This window comes from Nicotiana tabacum, chromosome 3 (genome assembly GCF_000715075.1).
Source record: "Nicotiana tabacum cultivar K326 chromosome 3, ASM71507v2, whole genome shotgun sequence".
NCBI lineage: Eukaryota > Viridiplantae > Streptophyta > Magnoliopsida > Solanales > Solanaceae > Nicotiana > Nicotiana tabacum.
The window spans coordinates 200497445-200514836 of record NC_134082.1 but is presented as its reverse complement, the minus strand read 5'-3'; the positions used below and the strand labels follow the sequence as shown (position 1 = coordinate 200514836).

Here is a 17392-nt window from a genome sequence, read left to right as displayed (position 1 = left end):
AAATTATTCTATTTCGGACTAAAAAGGGCATACTTGTCAAAACCCATTCCGACACGATTAAAAAGGCAAAAGCAGTGCCATTATTGGAAGGGAGACTGTTTTTGTGAGAGAAAAAGAAGAGGAGATCCATCTTGGAGGATCAAAATCAAGAGGAGACAACACTTTGGGGCAAGGATTGAAAGAGTTTTTCTAAACCTTCCTCTAGTATCTATTTATTTTATGTTTAAGATGTATATTGTTGATGTTTGTACGATTATGAGTAGCTAAAAATCCAAATATACTGGGGTTATGGGTGTTAGATGATTATGTTGTTTGAAGCTTAAATTGATGATCTTGAAATTATCGTTAAGGGTTGTTTATTTGATTCTGCTGTTAATTATTTTACTGTGTAGCTAACAGTGAAATACTATTTACGAACCTTGAGTTAAACTTGAAAAAGGAAATTCTTGATTGCATATAGAATCAAATAGAGCAAGATCTGGATCCTAGGCATCGGGTGAAAGATTCGCAATTAAGATAGAACTATACTTAATTGCCTTGTTTGGTTGAGAAATAGGATTTGTAAATGCATTTGAGTTAATATTAATACCATAGAAATATAGGTATTAATTTAACTTGAATAGGCACATATGAAATCGACAGATTCTTATGGGTATTATTAACCTTATAATCAATAACCCAGATAATTCAATAAATCATTTTTAAGCTAAAAACGTAGCATGATCTCTAGCAAGCCCATAACCCCGGGATATCTCTTTTATTAATTGTTAAAAGAAAAATTCATAAGTGGTCGGCGTAGTAACTTTGCGTTGTATTATTGTTTGTCTACTAGTTAAATTGTAAATTGGTTATTTAGGTATTTTGTGATGAATTAGCTTGAATCGATAATTGTTTGAGTTTGCATCAGTCTATAAGTTGATCACAAGTCCTCGTGGGAACGATACTTTACTTATTACTATATTACTTGAAGATCGCGTACACTTGCGTAAGTGTTTTAGTCACAACACGGATCACACTCCATTTCAAACTTGAAGAACTTTAGAATTTCAAACTTCAACATTCGATGCCGAAACCCATCAAATCACGTCCGATTGACGTCAAATTTTGCACATAAGTCATAGTTGACGTTGCGGACCTACTCCAACTTCCGAAATCGGAATCCGACCCCGATATCAAAAAGTCCACTCCCGGTCAAACTTCTCAAAAACCTTCAAATTCCTATCTTTAGCTAAATGACCCACGAACCTCCGAATTCACTTCCGATCGTGCTCCCAACACCAGAATCACCATACAGAGCTATTCCCAGACTCGGAATCCCAAACGGACATTGATAACACTGAAATACACTTCAACCCAAACTTATGAAATTCTTCCAAAAATGCTAACTTCCACAATAGGTGCCGAAACGTTTCCCGGTCTTCCAAAACCCGATCCGGACATACGCCCAAGTCCGAAATCATCATACAAACCTGTTGGAACCTTCGAATCCCAATTCCGAGGTCGTTTACTCAAAAATCCAATCTTGGTCAATTCTTTCAATTTAAAGCTTCTGAAATGAGAATTCTCTTTTCAAATCAACTCTGAACTTCCCGAAATTCAATTCCGACCATGCGTACAAGCGATAATATCTGAAATGAAGCTGCTCATGGCCTCAAACTGTTGAACGACTCGCTAGAGCTCAAAACAACCGGTCGGGTCGTTACATTCTCTCCCACTTAAACATACGTTCGGTCTTGAACGTGCTAAGAACTGCGCTGGAGCTGTCAGAAATCACTATTTAGCACCTTGAGCACTTACCCATGCTACCAGAATTCAGTTGAGCGCATTAGCCTGAGCAAATCTGAAGATGTTCTCTTTCATTCAAGCAAATACGCTTGGAACCCAATTCCAACATCTGAAATTCTCTGCCAGGCCTGTTTCCAACATACGAACATTGCACCAATCACTACACATTGTACCAAAACATAACTACATACCTTCGCTAAATTCACACCTTGCACCACTTTACTCACAGGACACCATAGCATTCGTTGATCATAATAGCCTAAATTCCATGAATCTAATACTCCTGATGCACCTCATGACATATCTAAGTCCTGTTCTAACCCTTTGCAATACTGCCATGACGGAAGAGATGTGTGGAAGTTCATAACCAACTGCCGAGTCGACAAATCATTGGGTCTATACTCCTGACAAGAACCATTACCTCATTCTGAACCAAATAATGGTCTTTGCTCCTTAATATACTTCATATAATCAGATTGCACTGATCCTAAATCCAATGATCTCGTCTCACCCAATACGAACTGCTCAGGAAATAAGCCACCCCGGACATAATCAAAAGTCTCATATGATGCCACAATGCCAATAGGCTACCAACTCGAACGTAATACAAAAGGTAAACAAACTCTGGAAGGGACTACTCAACTCACGCACTAATATGAACTTTCCTCAGAAAAATAGGAAACAAAACACATAAAAATAGATATAAGGAATTGTACACAATATCACACTGTTGCGGCGTGCAACCCGATCCAATCAACATACCCATGGCGGCGTGCCACCCGATCCACACATAAAATTCACATAAGGAGATACACTCCGTGCTAAATTACTCATTAAAATGAAAATACTGAATATCGATCACAAGCACGCTAAGTGCATAATACCATCCATAGACTTTAAGCCGATTCTGATCGCATTACACTAGGCTAACAACCTTTCATGGGTCCATAATGACCCCCTTTTCCTCACAACACACAAGAACAACTATCATAGTTGGAGCAAACCTCCAGAGTCCATAACCAAATAAACCGAGTGCCTTCCAGGCATAAATTCTCAAATCAGCAGTATTACCACAACCTTCACACTTGGTTTAAATTTCCAATCAATTAAATGACTACATGTCACACTAATGTCGTAAGCATATCAAGGATCCATAACAAGGATGCAAAGCCTCCGGCACAAAATGTCGACCTCAGGTGATGCTGAAGACAATACCAACTTACTCCAAATATCCAAATCCCCTTCCTGCTCATCCAAGCTCGTGACATCCTCGTCAAACATCGAACCGCAACCTTGATCCTCACCTTCAAATTTCATATCGTTCACTGCACCTAACAAGCCATGTCATAGTACAAGAATTTCATCATAACTCTTGCACCACTATTAGGGTAAACACTTCATCACATAGAATTTTTTTACTTAACTCATTCCAAGAGAACCATAGCGATATGCGAGTGAATTCTCATAACCGCAGATTATTCAAATCCTCAAGTAGTGGTCTAAACCACCATAACCCTTCTGGGATCCGCCTACACAAAACAAGGCCATAATACTTGAATACTTCCAAATAAAATCAATTACGGTGGTCGTCGAGCCTCGCCCGCACAGCCATCACTATGCCAATTCAACCATGGCTAACCAATCTATCTTCTTCTAATCAATCCTTAACTTACTTTAGAGATAATAATACCTCAATTCCTTACATCACCAACCTGAATCTGCACTCATCTTGAGCAACTCCATTCCTTGAGACCACATTGTCTCCAAGCCCATGAACCGTTTCATACCCTCCTTGCTCGCACATTCGCATCTTCAACTGATACACCCATTCTGATAATTCCTCTACAAATCCGAAGTCTTTTTCTCATTTTCCTCCTAATGCTACACTACAAGACAAAAATATCATAGAACACTCCGAGCCTCTTATCATAATCTTCTACAAAAGCTCGATTCTTAAGCATACTTATAGGCTCGAAATCATTAGGCACCACACTTTAACTTTTGAATCCACTAGGACCATGGTTGAGATCCACCCACTCTGACTTGATCCCGAATATAATCAACTCCATGAATCTTCTAGCACATGAATACCCTCTCGACGAAGCACCCGGCTGAATCACTTTCCGTGAAACCCATATTTATACAAGGCATAAATCCTGAATCCTTCTCCAACTCCGAACATAAGCCAATGAGGCCAGCCCTAGCACACCCTTAACAATTCCTTTGCTCAATTACCTCTTATGTTCTTTTTCCCTTAGCTGAAATAACCCATCAATATGCTAATAACCGAAAATCTCATAAATAGACGACCATGCAATCCAATTATAGGCAGTGGGGATCTCCCACTTAGCTTGAAGCCACTATTACACAACTTTGGAACCCACTAAGATTCTTTATCTCTTATTGACATAACCTTGCGCAATTAAACTGCCAGATTTCTCGAAATCTTTCGTTAGAATTTCATGAACACTCTGAATCTCAAGCAATATTAACATATTAGACCTATTACCGGATAGCCAGTAAAATCCTTCGCAGGAGCTTCACCAACCATGTGACTGCTGACCTACTTACAGGATATAACCCGCTTAAGCCCGTGCTCATTCACCAGTTGCACAAGTCCATTCACTCCTCGTGGACATCAACTAAATGTGTAACAATATCTTCCAATTCAAAGTTATGTTGTATCCTCCTTCGTATCAAGCAGCTCCTTTCCGTCATATCAAATCTCCCGTCGAATAATAGCCGATATTTTAAATTAAGTCCGTAGACCCAGCCATTGTCCACTAAAACTCCCGAAATCACTCTAAACTTTCCTCAAGGGTATAGTTATCCTGCCACTGAATCCACATACTACTCTGCCACTCTCCCACTTTGGGCAGACTCACCTCTTTAAGAAACTACTCAACCTCCACTTCTTACATCTGGCCTTCTAGAAGTTTAACCACTGCGTGACACTTCTCAGACGTCCTTCCTCATCCTTTGCTGCTCAGTTAATGCCTTGGATCAAAATCTATCTCGATAGCACTTGAACAAATAGACTCCTACTAGCATTTAAACCTTTCCGTCTCTCTCTAGCCATCAGCATTAGAAATATGCATTCAATCCTGAACCACCGCACCCCGCGATCTCTGACAGTCGCTTCTCCAATATTATCTTACAATATCCTGCCCTAAAGGCGAATTGTTGAAGGTCTTAACACCGGCAAACTTAGTACATTCAACAAGGACAACGACACCTCATCACAGATGAAAATTCCACCACGCTCGCAAATACCAAGCCTTATTACTCCATCAACCCAAATCTGAACATCCTTAGCCCGATTGCCTTTCCTCCGCCGGAAATAAAATACTGAATCTCTACATTATGCACTGAGCAAACCTCCCTTCAAATCATTTACTGTCCCAACACGTAGGCAAGCATCCTACCATCACGTCAATACTACGCGACAATTGTTCATAAGCATCATGGCAACTTGTGCCTAGCCTCAGAGCTCTCAGAAGTACAGCTACTGAGCTGAAACGACAGAATATCCTTCCACAAGGCGACGACCATAGTCAAATCAACTACGCTGGGAGACGCATCCCGTACCACCTCTGTAGTACCTTTAAAATTTCTCAATTCCTGATTTATAATAAGCGCTCCACGTCGCATAAGATTGAATAGGAAGGAAATAAAGGCATAAGCCTCAAAGGAATCAAATCGCACGATGAGAAATCAAGAAGGGAAGTACTCCTAACAGCCCTGTAGCCTCCCGAAGATAAGTACAGATGTCTCTGTACTGATCCGCGAGACTCTACTAGACTTGCTCATGACTCATGAGACCTAAGGGAACCTAGTGCTCTGATACCATGTTGTCACGACCCAAAATCCATTAAGGGTCGTGATGGCGCTGGACACCATTGTCAGGCAAGCCAACACTAAATAACTAGTAATTTCTCGTTTTAGATATTTCTGAATTCACTTCTTTTATACATTTAAACAATAAAGAATAAATTCCACTGAATAAATAATGATATCTTTAACAATTTCAAAATACCGACTACTCCCATAGACATCCCAGAACCCGGTGTCACAAGTGCATGAGCAATTACTAAGGAATCGAATAAAGTACAATAACTGTCCGGAATACAAATTGGACAGAAAGTAAATACAATAGGCTGAAAGAGACTATACTGGCTGCGGGTAGCCTCGAGAAATGCAGCTCACCTAGTCCCCCTATCATCCATACTGCTACGCCTAGTAGGCCACTAGGAATACATGTGCTTGTGCAACAAAAATGCACAGCAAGTGTAGCATGCGTACGAAAATGTGTGCCCAGTAAGTATCCCGTCTAATCTCAAAGAAGTAGAGATGAGAGGTCGATTTCGACACTAACTAGTGGTCCAATAATGATACGTCCATAATACAATAAATCGAGGATTTTTATAACAGGATTGTAATTTAATAGAATGAAGCAAGTAAACAATTCTTTCTTTTATAGGAAATTATCAAATTCCTTTTCATCATTTATACATTTATTCTCAAGTCAGGGAGAGCAAATATCAACATCTATAAATCCCAAGGTAAGCAATACAAGCATGCGCAAATCATGCCGAGGACGTACGACCCGATCCAACAATATTTAAGTTGTACACTGCCAGAGGGTCTAATGGTGCGAACCATAGATGCATCTCTTACCCCGTTCGTGAATCATACATGCGACATGGTCAAATATAAATAAACACAACAATTAGTCAATCAAGAATTCATCAGGGAACAATTATGCAAAGAAAACCCAATTCTCTTTTAACAATTCAAGAAAATGAAGTTTAATCTTTTTAGAAATTTATTTACTAATTAGATGTGATTTAAGCAATGCAAACTGTCAATAAGATTACAAATATTCCAAGTATAGCATGCTTTTGGGTCCTAGACTACCCGGACTTAAACATAATAGTAGCTACGCACGGACTTTCATCACCTCGTGCGTACGTAGCCCCCACAAATAGGAGCACAAATCAAATTAATTCACCTATGGGGAGAATTTCCTCTTACAAGGTTAGAAAGGAGACTCACCTCGCTCTGAAATCCAATGACCGGCTTCCAAACCCTTCCAACGACTCAAACCGATGCTCCAAAACTAGCTAAATAACGGGCAAACAAATGAAAATACACCCTAATATTCATTACAATTCAGTTTATATAAAATGTCAACTCCGCTCGAAAAGTTGACAAAATCACCTTCGGGACCACGTGCTCGGATTCCGAAATTTTTCGAAGATAAAGTTTACCCATAACCTCACGAACTTAAATATGCAATTTACTCTTAATTTCATGTCCAGAATCGTGGTCAGAATCCAAGAATACTAATTTTCTAGGTTTTCCCTCAAACTCCAAGTTTCTACCAATTTTCATGCTAAAAACCATACATAATCAATATATTTAACTAAAGATAGGTGGAGATAGCTTACCTTGCTGTTGATTATGAAAACTCCCACTTGAAGCTCTCCAAAAATCGTCCAAACAAGAGAAAAATGGAAGGAAATGAACCAAATCTCCGTTTTTATAAAATCCTCTTCTGCCCAGCGACCTTTGCACCTACGGTCACTTAACCACTTCTACAGTTCCGCAGGTGCGGTTCAAATTCCGCTTCTGCAGAAAACCTCCAACTGCCCCTTGTCTGCTTCTGCGCCGCCCAGACCGCATCTGCAATCTCGCAGGTGCAAAAATTCCTTCGCACCTACGGCCTCTTACCCCTTCACTTCTAGCCGCTTCTGCGGTTCCCTTCCTCACTTCTGCGGTGAAGTCTCCGCATGAGCGGTTACACCAGCAACCAGACCCCCTTCAGCTCCTCATTTAAGTCCCAATCAATCCGTTAACCACTCGGAATCCACCTGAGGCCTTCAGGACACCGTCCAATCACACCAACCAATCCCATAATATAATGCGGACTTGCTCGAGGTCTCAAATCACCTGAAATAACGGTAAAATCACGGATCACACTCCATTTCAAACTTGAAGAACTTTAGAATTTCAAAGTTCAACATTCGATGCCGAAACCCGTCAAATCACGTCCGATTGACCTCAAATTTTGCACATAAATCATAGTTGACGTTGCGGACCTACTCCAACTTCCGGAATCGGAATCTGACCCCGATATCAAAAAGTCCACTCGCGGTCAAACTTCTCAAAAACCTTCAAATTCCTATTTTTAGCCAAATGACTCCAAAATGACCCACGGACCTCCAAATTCATTTCCGATCGCGCTCCCAACACCAGAATCACCATACGGAGCTATTCCCAGACTCGGAATCCCAAACAGACATTGATAACACTAAAATACACTTCAACCCAACCTTATGAAATTCTTCCAAAAATGCTAACTTCCACAATAGGTGCCAAAACGTTCCCGGGTCTTCCAAAACCCGATCCGGACATACGCCCAAGTCCGAAATCATCATACGAACTTGCTGGAACCTTCGAATCCCGATTCCGAGGTCATTTACTCAAAAATCCAATCTTGGTCAATTCTTTCAATTTAAAGCTTCCGAAATGAGAATTCTCTTTCCAAATCAACTCTGAACTTCCCGAAATTCAATTCCAACCATGCGTACAAGTCATAATACCTGAAGTGAAGCTGCTCATGGCCTCAAACTGCTGAACGACTCTCTAGAGCTCAAAACGACCGGTTGGGTTGTTACAAAAGGGCTACAAATTGTATGATCTGCAATCTAAACAGTTTATTGTTAGCAGGGATGTAGTCTTTAAGGAACATATATTTCCTTTCAGAAAAATGAAGCTATCACCTGTTCCACTATTTCTAGTACTTGAGCCAGTCGATGTACCAAATACTTCAGAGGTATTGTATGAAGATTTAGCAGATGATCATACTGCAGACCATGATAATGGTGCTGAACAAAGGAATGAAGTAGACACTGAAGAGCCAGACACTCCACTTAGTACTCATCATGTACCAGTTGTTACCAGTGTTGCTCCTGATGTTGTACCACAATTACAAACTGAGTCTTTATCCAGAAGTCTGAAGTTCCGTCTATAGAAGGTCTAATTCTGAGCCGAAGCTCTATTTATTACCTTATTCCTTCGCCCCTCCAGTAGCCTTTTGCGTGGGTCCTGCTCCTGCGCTTCCTGACCTCAATGAGATCCCGTCTCTGAAATTTTTTCATATTTGCAAGATGTGGATGATGCACTACCAATTGCAGTCAGAAAGCATCCCAGAACTGCAGGATCACCAAAATGGTTGCAGGACTTTGTGTCCACCTCCTGTGCATATCCCATGTCAGACTACCTGAGTTATGATAGGTTATCCCTTTCTTATGTTAGATGTTTGTCAGCTCAATCCTCTATAGTTGAACCCAGGCATTATCATGAAGCTTCAAAAAATGAAAGATGGGTAGCTGCTATGCAACAGGAAGTCACAACATTATAAGAAAACAACACATGGGATGTTTTTGATCTGCTTGCACATAAAGTTCCTATAGGATGTAAATGGGTATACAAAGTGAAGTGCCAAGCTGATGGTAAGGTGGAGAGACTCAAAGCTAGACTTGTAGCCAAAGGTTTCAGTCAAAAAGGAAGGCCTAGACTACAAGGAAATATTCTCATCAGTGGCCAAGATGGTCACTGTTAGATCAGTCATAGTAGTAACAGCCTCTAGACATTGGCACATTTATCAAATGAATGTGCACAATGCATTCTTGCAAGGTGACTTATTTGAAGAAGTGTACAAGCATCTACCACAAGGGTACAACATTAATGGGGAGTCCAAGAACAAGGTGTGCATGCTAAAGAAGTCACTCTATGGCTTGAAACATGCTTCAAGATAATGGAACTTGAAGTTGACAGAAGACTTAGAGATTTGGGATTTGTTCAAGTCATTTTGACTACTCTTTGTTTACACAACATAGAGGCTCAACTTTGGTTGTCATTCTAGTCTATGTAGATGACCTCCTAGTTACAAGAAATGATCCTAACCAAATTCAGTCTGCTAGGGAAAATCTGCAGAAGAAGTTCAAAATGAAAGATTTAGGGGAGCTTAGATTCTTTTTGGGCATAGAATTTGCTCGCATCAAGGCTAGCATTCTAATGAATCAGAGGAAATATGCACTTGACTTGATAGCTAATTCTGGGCTAGGGGAGCTAAGCCAGCATCCACTCCATTAGAGTGCAATCAAAGGCTAACTACAGCAGAATTTGATGAAGTTGTCTTGGGCTCTAGGATGCCACAAGTGCAGGAGTGAAGGACAATGTGTTACCTAATCCTGAACCTTATCAAAGCTTAGTGGGCAGGTGGCTATACTTAACCATGACAAGGCCTGATATAGCCTATGTTGTTCAGGTTCTAAGTCAATTCATGGATAAACCTAAGAGATCGCTTATGGATGCAACATTGAGGGTAATCAGGTATGTCAAAAATGCACCAGGATTAGGCTTATTGATGTCTTCATAAAGCTTATTGATGTCTTCATAGCAATCTAAGAGCTTGGTTGCATTTTGTGACTCAGACTGGGCTTCTTGTCCTCAGTCCAGGAAATCGGTCATTGGGTATCTAGTCAAATTTGGCAATTCCTTGATATCATGGAAGTCTAAGAAACAAAACACAGTCTCCAGAAGTTCAGCAAAAGCAGAGTTCAGAAGTATGGCCTCCACAGTGGCAGAAGTGTCATGGTTAGTAAGATTGTTCAAAGAGTTGGGAATCCAGATTCAACTGCCTATTCCCTTGCATTGTGACAGTAAAACAACTATTCAGATAGCTGCAAATCCCATTTTTCATGAGCGGACAAAACACATTTACATTGATTGTCATTTTGTGCTAGAAAAGCTACAGCAAGGCCTTATCCAGACTCATCACATTAACACCAAGTTGCAATTGACAGATATACTCACTAAAGGTCTAGGGAAGGTCCAGCACTATTCTTTGTTTAGCAAGCTGGGGTTGAAAATTTGTTCATACCCATCAGCTTGAGGGGGAGTGTTGAGATTAGCAATAATTGTGGTGGTTAAGCTTCATCAATTAGTTAGATTAGTTGTAACTAACTTACCTTAGAATAGAGTTAGTGTAACTCAAGTTAGCTTTAGTTTTAACTCTAGTTAAGGATTAGAGTTGATTTTATATATTTGCATGTACAGATACTGAAAACCAACTTCTTCTTCTTCCTCTGAAATATCGAATCACATTTCTTCTCCCTAACCTAGATCTACAGCTTCTCATCCATAGCAGATCTCCCTGGTTAGCTGATTTCTTCAAATAAGTGCAAAAAACAGACTTTGAACCCAATAAATTAGATGCATGACAGAATTCTGAATTTGAACCCATAAAGTTCAAATCCTAAATCAGCCTTTGGTTCAACTTTGGCGAAATGGATTCTCCATGTGCTCAATGATGCTACGCAATCCAGATTCATACGTAGGGTAAAGCAGTCTCACTCCCAGTTCTGATTTAATGCGTTTATTAGAGACTCGCTTCTCTCCCCTTGATGCTTCCTGTGGATTTAGAGACGCCGCGTCTTCAGAAGACTTGTTTAAAGTTAAGTGGCCTGGCCATTTCTTCTCAGCCAAGTTCCTAGCAAACGTAAATACCTGCTCTCTAGGAGCAGGGTCATCATCAACTACGTTGTATATCTTCCTGAAATGCCAAACCAGACAATCAATTGATTAAAGATGAAATTAAGAAGCTAATTACATAGAATTCGAAAAGTTCAATCATCAAAATGACCTAGAAGTTATTGCACATAGAAACCACGAGCAGAAGCAAATACACAAGTGAGCTAAAAGCGTCTACACCAGTTTCATGCCAGTCAAACTATTACCAACTTCAGAGGCATAATTTAATTGATCAACACAGCAGTAGACAAGAATTAACTTGGAAAAATAAAAGGGAGAAGGAAGCTTCATTAACATAATCGTGTAATTTTACCATTTGAGACAATCTAATTGGGTGAGCAAACGTACCGAGGAGATGGCCTCTGAATGCTCGCCTTAAGTGTCTGGCAGATATCAGCAACGTGAATACGCGATGTATAATGCCTAGAAAATCTCATCATCTGACCTTTTGACAGAGACTCCTGCTTGAGAATGGTGTCAATAGCACTGCATAACATGGCATCTAAAGGATCAGCGAGCAATTAAATCAAAAGTGTTCCTCATACAAAGTGCTAGCTTGTAATATACTTTGAGGAAATACAATTGCAATGTCCAAATAGAGTAACCAATCATAGCTATTTATACACTTCACAACCTTCTACCAGGACCATATATGCCACCCAGTCGAAATATTTGGACAGTGACTCCCACATCACAAGCCAAATGTAACCACCCTTCCTCAGCAGCTATCCTTGCTTTTGCCGATTCAGTTATCGACCTCGGTGGAAACCTGCCATATGATAATATGCATAAATCTAGGATGACTAATCTGAATGCACCAAAGAGATTTAAGAGCTTGATTCATGTAAACTTACTCTTCATCAACCCATGCACCACCAGAGTCGCCATAAACACCTATTAGTCCAAAAGAAAAAACGTTCAACATACTTTGCGCATAAAGTCTGTTTAAAGAATCTTTTACCATGTAGCAATGTAAATACCTATGAGTTTATCCAAGGAAAGAAGCTAGCATGTCACATGGGATATATGTTCTTTTGAGAATATATAACCAGAAATATACTGGTACTCCCTCCATCTCAATATAAGCCGACCTCCTTCATTTTTAGCTTCCCAAAAACTTGAGCTCTTTCTTCAATAGAAAAGTTTTTGGCACAATACGACATTGGCTGATCGACCTTAACTAGTTGCATTCGCTAGCCAAAAAAATGTATAAAATATGTATATTATATGTATGTAATACACACGTGTACAAAAAATACACATTTTATCGGATATTATTTTAGGGAGCAGCTAAAAATATACATTTTTCAAAAGTTTTTTCCCTCGAGTAATTTAGATCAATATAAGCTTAATACTAATTCATATATTGTTTCTAACTTGATTTGACACCACTCCTACAAATTGTTCCATTTGTTCACATCTCAAATGATTTATTAAACTACTTCTACTATACCAACCTCAATATAATAGTCCACCAAAATATTTTATTATAATAAAGCTGGGGACAAATCAGGTTTAGCTTTTCAGAAAGGGGATGGTATATTTCAACATTCCTTACTTTTGGAAACTTTAGAGAAATAGGTGTGGGTAACCTTATCCAAAGATTTAAAATAGAAATAGGTAGATATACTTCTCAAAATGTAAAAGGTAAACACATTGAGCCATATAAGTCATTTTTTATTTTTTAGCCATTCATTTGATAAGTGACTACAAACCAAAGAAGTATAATTCAATGGACTTGAGCAAAGAAGCAATAAGAACTCAGCTGGCATTTAATTTCAATGAAAGCCAAGAAAAACAATTAAGGTTGCTCTTTTATGTTGTTTTTGTTTTCAAATGTTGCTGTAACACCTGAATTGAGAAACTAATCTCTCCAAGGGAAAAAGAAAATGAAGTACATGAACATCTTCATTCAACCAATGGCTTGAAAGAGATCCATTTTTTCTCCGATATAGTTGTTATTTCCTTAGAGAAAGTAAAGTCACATTTACGTAATTTCCTACTTGTCAAAACAATTTTTTCCTTTCTATAAGGAGAAAAAAAGATGAAGAAAAAGAATGAACCAAGTACTTTTGGAGAGGAGATCTTGAAGAAAAACGGATTTTCAGTTCACCTTAATAATATTGTTAGGTCAAAATCAGACTTTTGAATAATACAAATGCACATAGCTTCCAGCATTAGTGACAGAATAACGTACTCGTTGATGACAAGTAACCAAGCCACTGGAGGTTACCATCCTTCAGTCTTTCTTTTAGCAGCTCTTTATGCTGAAGCATCTGCAGTACACACAACTATTAATGGACATAAAAGCAAGTAGAAAGGTAAGTAAAAAACTTCATAAGCTTTTCATGGTATCTTACAGCTCGCTTCCGGATTCAACAGTTTTTTGAAGGTCCCAAGTTTTATGGCTTCTGTGCATGAACTTACCTTATTGTTAGATTCAAAAGTGTTTTTTATAAGGTATTGTTACATTCAAAAATTAACAATGTTTGATTTAACGATGTTCCTAACTGTTGAACATAATATCGAGACTGTCCCTAACAAGAACTCTAACACCTAAAGAAGCAGAATTTTATTTTTACCATAATTAACTTCCCTATTTTAGATTTTATTTTTAACGCATAGTTCATATTCATATCATGACAGAGAAAAGGTCATTGAGGAACATTTATGATTAACATCCATCAACAAATATGGTGACATGGGAGGTCTCTACAATTAACACTGCCTATGCCTGTCATATTGCTTACTAAAACTGTAGCATAATATTGAGCAAATTTACCGGATCACCAACACCCAAAACTGGAGGGATGGAGATTAGAAGGTGTGAGTGGCATTTCACGATATCAAGGACCTCAAGTCTGAAAGATAGAGCAGAAATACTAATTAGAACAGAGGGAAAGATAGGAACAGGGTTTCTTCTAAAAACCTACCTACAAACATGGAAGTTTAAATATGTGACCGCTAACACTCACGCGTAGACCCAAAATTTATCGACACATTAGTCAAGATATACGAAAAAGGACCAAACTTTGACCTCATTAGGATGAAAGTAACTGTTACAGAAAAAGTGAGAGAAGAACTGCCAAAGAGGCATAATTTGATCTATAACAAAGAAATTTATCATTCACTTCCCTCAGCTAAGTAATCAGTAAAGGGGTAAACTCAAAAGGGACGACCAGTGATCAGTTTCGGAGTTCTTGGCTATTAAAGTCTTTATTTCAAATCTTCTGATTCTCCACCAATTCAAAGTTTAAGAATTATTGCATTTATAATTAAGATTTCACTTACCTAGTTAAGTATAGCCACGTGATTTCCCTCTTTTCATTAGCTTCTTAGATTTCAACGTTTCTACTGTTGTTTTCATTATATTATAGTAGGTCCTTAGATGAGAACAAGCCTGTCTTTTTTCTGGCCATTTTAGCCTTTGACCAGGAATCGGTAGTATCATGCATAATAAAATCCCAAGGCAGTCACTCATCCCTAAACTGATACATGAGGAATTCAGGAAATGACCACCTGCAACCAGATGGGTTGGTTCATTCATATTCAGCTTTTGACAAAATTTGCGGCGACAAACTACCTTTATATGTTATTATGATAAAGTTGAGGGCTCCTTTGGTGACACATAGATCACACAAGTTCAAGGGGAAAGCTACCTACACTAGCCATGGAGCAGTAATAGAAGCCCCAGCGTCCCCTCCGCCCTCCCATTCCCATTACTTAAAGAGGAATGTATATGACTTCATTTTGACCAATGGATATTCATGAGGGGAGTTGGTTTGGGGGGGGGGGGGGTCAGGAAAACTCACTGTGGTTCATTGGCGTCAAATATATGAGCATGGAACCCCATTTCCTCTAATTTCTGTTTCCGGGCAGTAGTAGTACAACTTCCTGTAACTTCCCTACACAATTCACATATGTTATATAAATGGTCAATCTCCAATATATATTAACAGCTCGCTTTTTTCACGACTTCAACTAGTACGAAAAGAGGAAAAGAGATAAAGTAGAAGGTATATTTACCATCCGTCGCGATTCAAATCTGCGGCCAAGAATTGTCCTACGAAACCCATTCCCAGGATGAACATTTCATTTTTGGAATCTGATTTCTTAGTGTTCGATTCGTAACCTAGACTGCACCTGATATAGGGGCAAAACGATGGCGTTTTAATTAAGGGAACACCGGCAGTTTGACCCTGCCGGAGTTGAATTAACGCCGGCTGGCTTGGTAGCCGGCAAATCTCCATTAAAATGGCTCTACTCTGAAACTTTCAGGAAGCGGTTAATCAGAGGTACTGGTCTCTCAGTTAAGTGGAAAGCCGAAAGCTCCAAGCCCATCCCGAAGCGCTTTGGGCTCAATAATATAAGGCCCGTATTAGGTAAAAATTGCACGGGGCGCCCTATTTGGTCGTCCCCATTTAACCTATAATCTGGGATGATAGATTAAGGGCATGTCCTCGGGTGGGACAGAGTAGGGGGCCGGGGTCAGGGTGTGGGACGGGAGGTAGGGGAGGTAGAGGGGGCAAGGGAGCCTATAGGTTGAGAATCGGGTCATGGAACATAGGTTCGCTAACGAGTAAGTCTATAGAGTTGGCGAAGATACTTCAGAAGAGGAAGATTAATATAGCGTGTGTCCAGGAGACTAGGTGGGTTGGATCGAGGGCGAAAAACGTGGATGGGTATAAGTTATGGTACTCTGGAGTCCTGAGGGGTAAGAATGAAGTGGGTATCCTGGTAGATAACCATCTTAGAGAGTCGGTGGTAGAGGTCAGTCGGGTGAATGATAGACTAATGACTATTAAATTGATGGTCACTTTAAATGTCGTTAGCGCGTACGCGCCGCAAGTAGGCTTGGATGAGGAGATTAAAAGGCGTTTTTGGGAGGGGTTGGATGGCATCGTTCGTAGTATTCCACCTTCGGAGAGGTTATTCATAGGAGGAGATTTCAATGGTCATATTGGGTCGTCTGCAGTTGGTTATACTGAGGTGCATGGTAGCTTTGGTGTCAAGGAGCGGAACGGAGGGGGCACTTCGTTGTTGGACTTTGCCAAGGCATTCGATCTAGTGATTGCGAACTCAAGTTTTCCGAAGCGGGATGAGCATTTGATTACTTACAAAAGTTTGGTGGCGAAGACTCAGATTGACTATCTCCTCCTCAGGAGATGCGACATAAGGTTGTGCGAGGATTGCAAAGTTATCCCAGGTGAGACCCTAGCAACGCAACATAGGCTTTTGGTGATGGACATTGGTATTAGGATAAGGAGGAAGAAGAGGTCAGTACGAGGCTGTCCGAGGATTAGGTGGGGTGCTTTGACTAAGGATAAAGCTCAGGAGTTGGAAAGAAGGTTATCGGCAATGGGAGCTTGGAGAAGTAGTGGGGACGCAAATACTATGTGGTCGACGACGGCTGATTGTATAAGGAAGGTGGCGAGAGAGGTGTTAGGGATATCTTCAGGACGCACCGGTGGCCACAAAGGAGATTGGTAGTGGAATGCAGTTGTCCAAGATAAAGTGGAAGCGAAGAAGGCGGCGTACCTGCGGTTCGTAGGGAGCTCTGGAGAGGAGGAGAAGAGAGCGAACAATGAGAGATATAAGGTAGCTAGGAAGGAGGCGAATATGGCAGTAATGGAGGCTAAGACGATAACTTTTGCTCGTTTGTATGAGGAACTAGGGAACAAAGGAGGGGAGAAGAAGTTATTCCGACTCGCTAAGGTGAGAGAGAAGACGACTCGGGATCTGGACCAAGTGAGGTGCATAAAAAATGATGACGACAAAGTTTTAATGGGGGATGACCAGATTAAGAGGAGATGTCAGACCTACTTTCATCTTCTAAATGAAGAAGGGGATCAGGATATTATGCTAGGTGAATTGAGGAATGCCAACAGCCCCCATGAATTAAGTTATTGTAGGGACATTGAGATCGATCAGGTCATGGAGGCAATGCGTACGATGAGGAGGGGCAGAACTACCGGGCCAGACGAAATTCCGGTTGAACTTTGGAGGT

General features: G+C 40.1%; 1 protein-coding gene across 1 annotated transcript; it reads right to left on the bottom strand.

Annotated features, from left to right (window-relative positions):
• Positions 1–6636: 6636 nt before the first annotated feature.
• On the bottom strand, positions 6637–15715 carry LOC107781961 (uncharacterized). Its single transcript, XM_016602779.2, has 8 exons — positions 15412–15715; positions 15198–15290; positions 14168–14246; positions 13583–13661; positions 12240–12279; positions 12020–12154; positions 11734–11871; positions 6637–11407 (listed from the first exon to the last, which is right to left on the bottom strand). The coding sequence occupies exons 1-8, from the start codon at positions 15633–15635 to the stop codon at positions 11128–11130; spliced, it is 1068 nt and encodes a 355-aa protein (XP_016458265.1). The 5' UTR covers positions 15636–15715; the 3' UTR covers positions 6637–11127.
• Positions 15716–17392: the final 1677 nt, after the last annotated feature.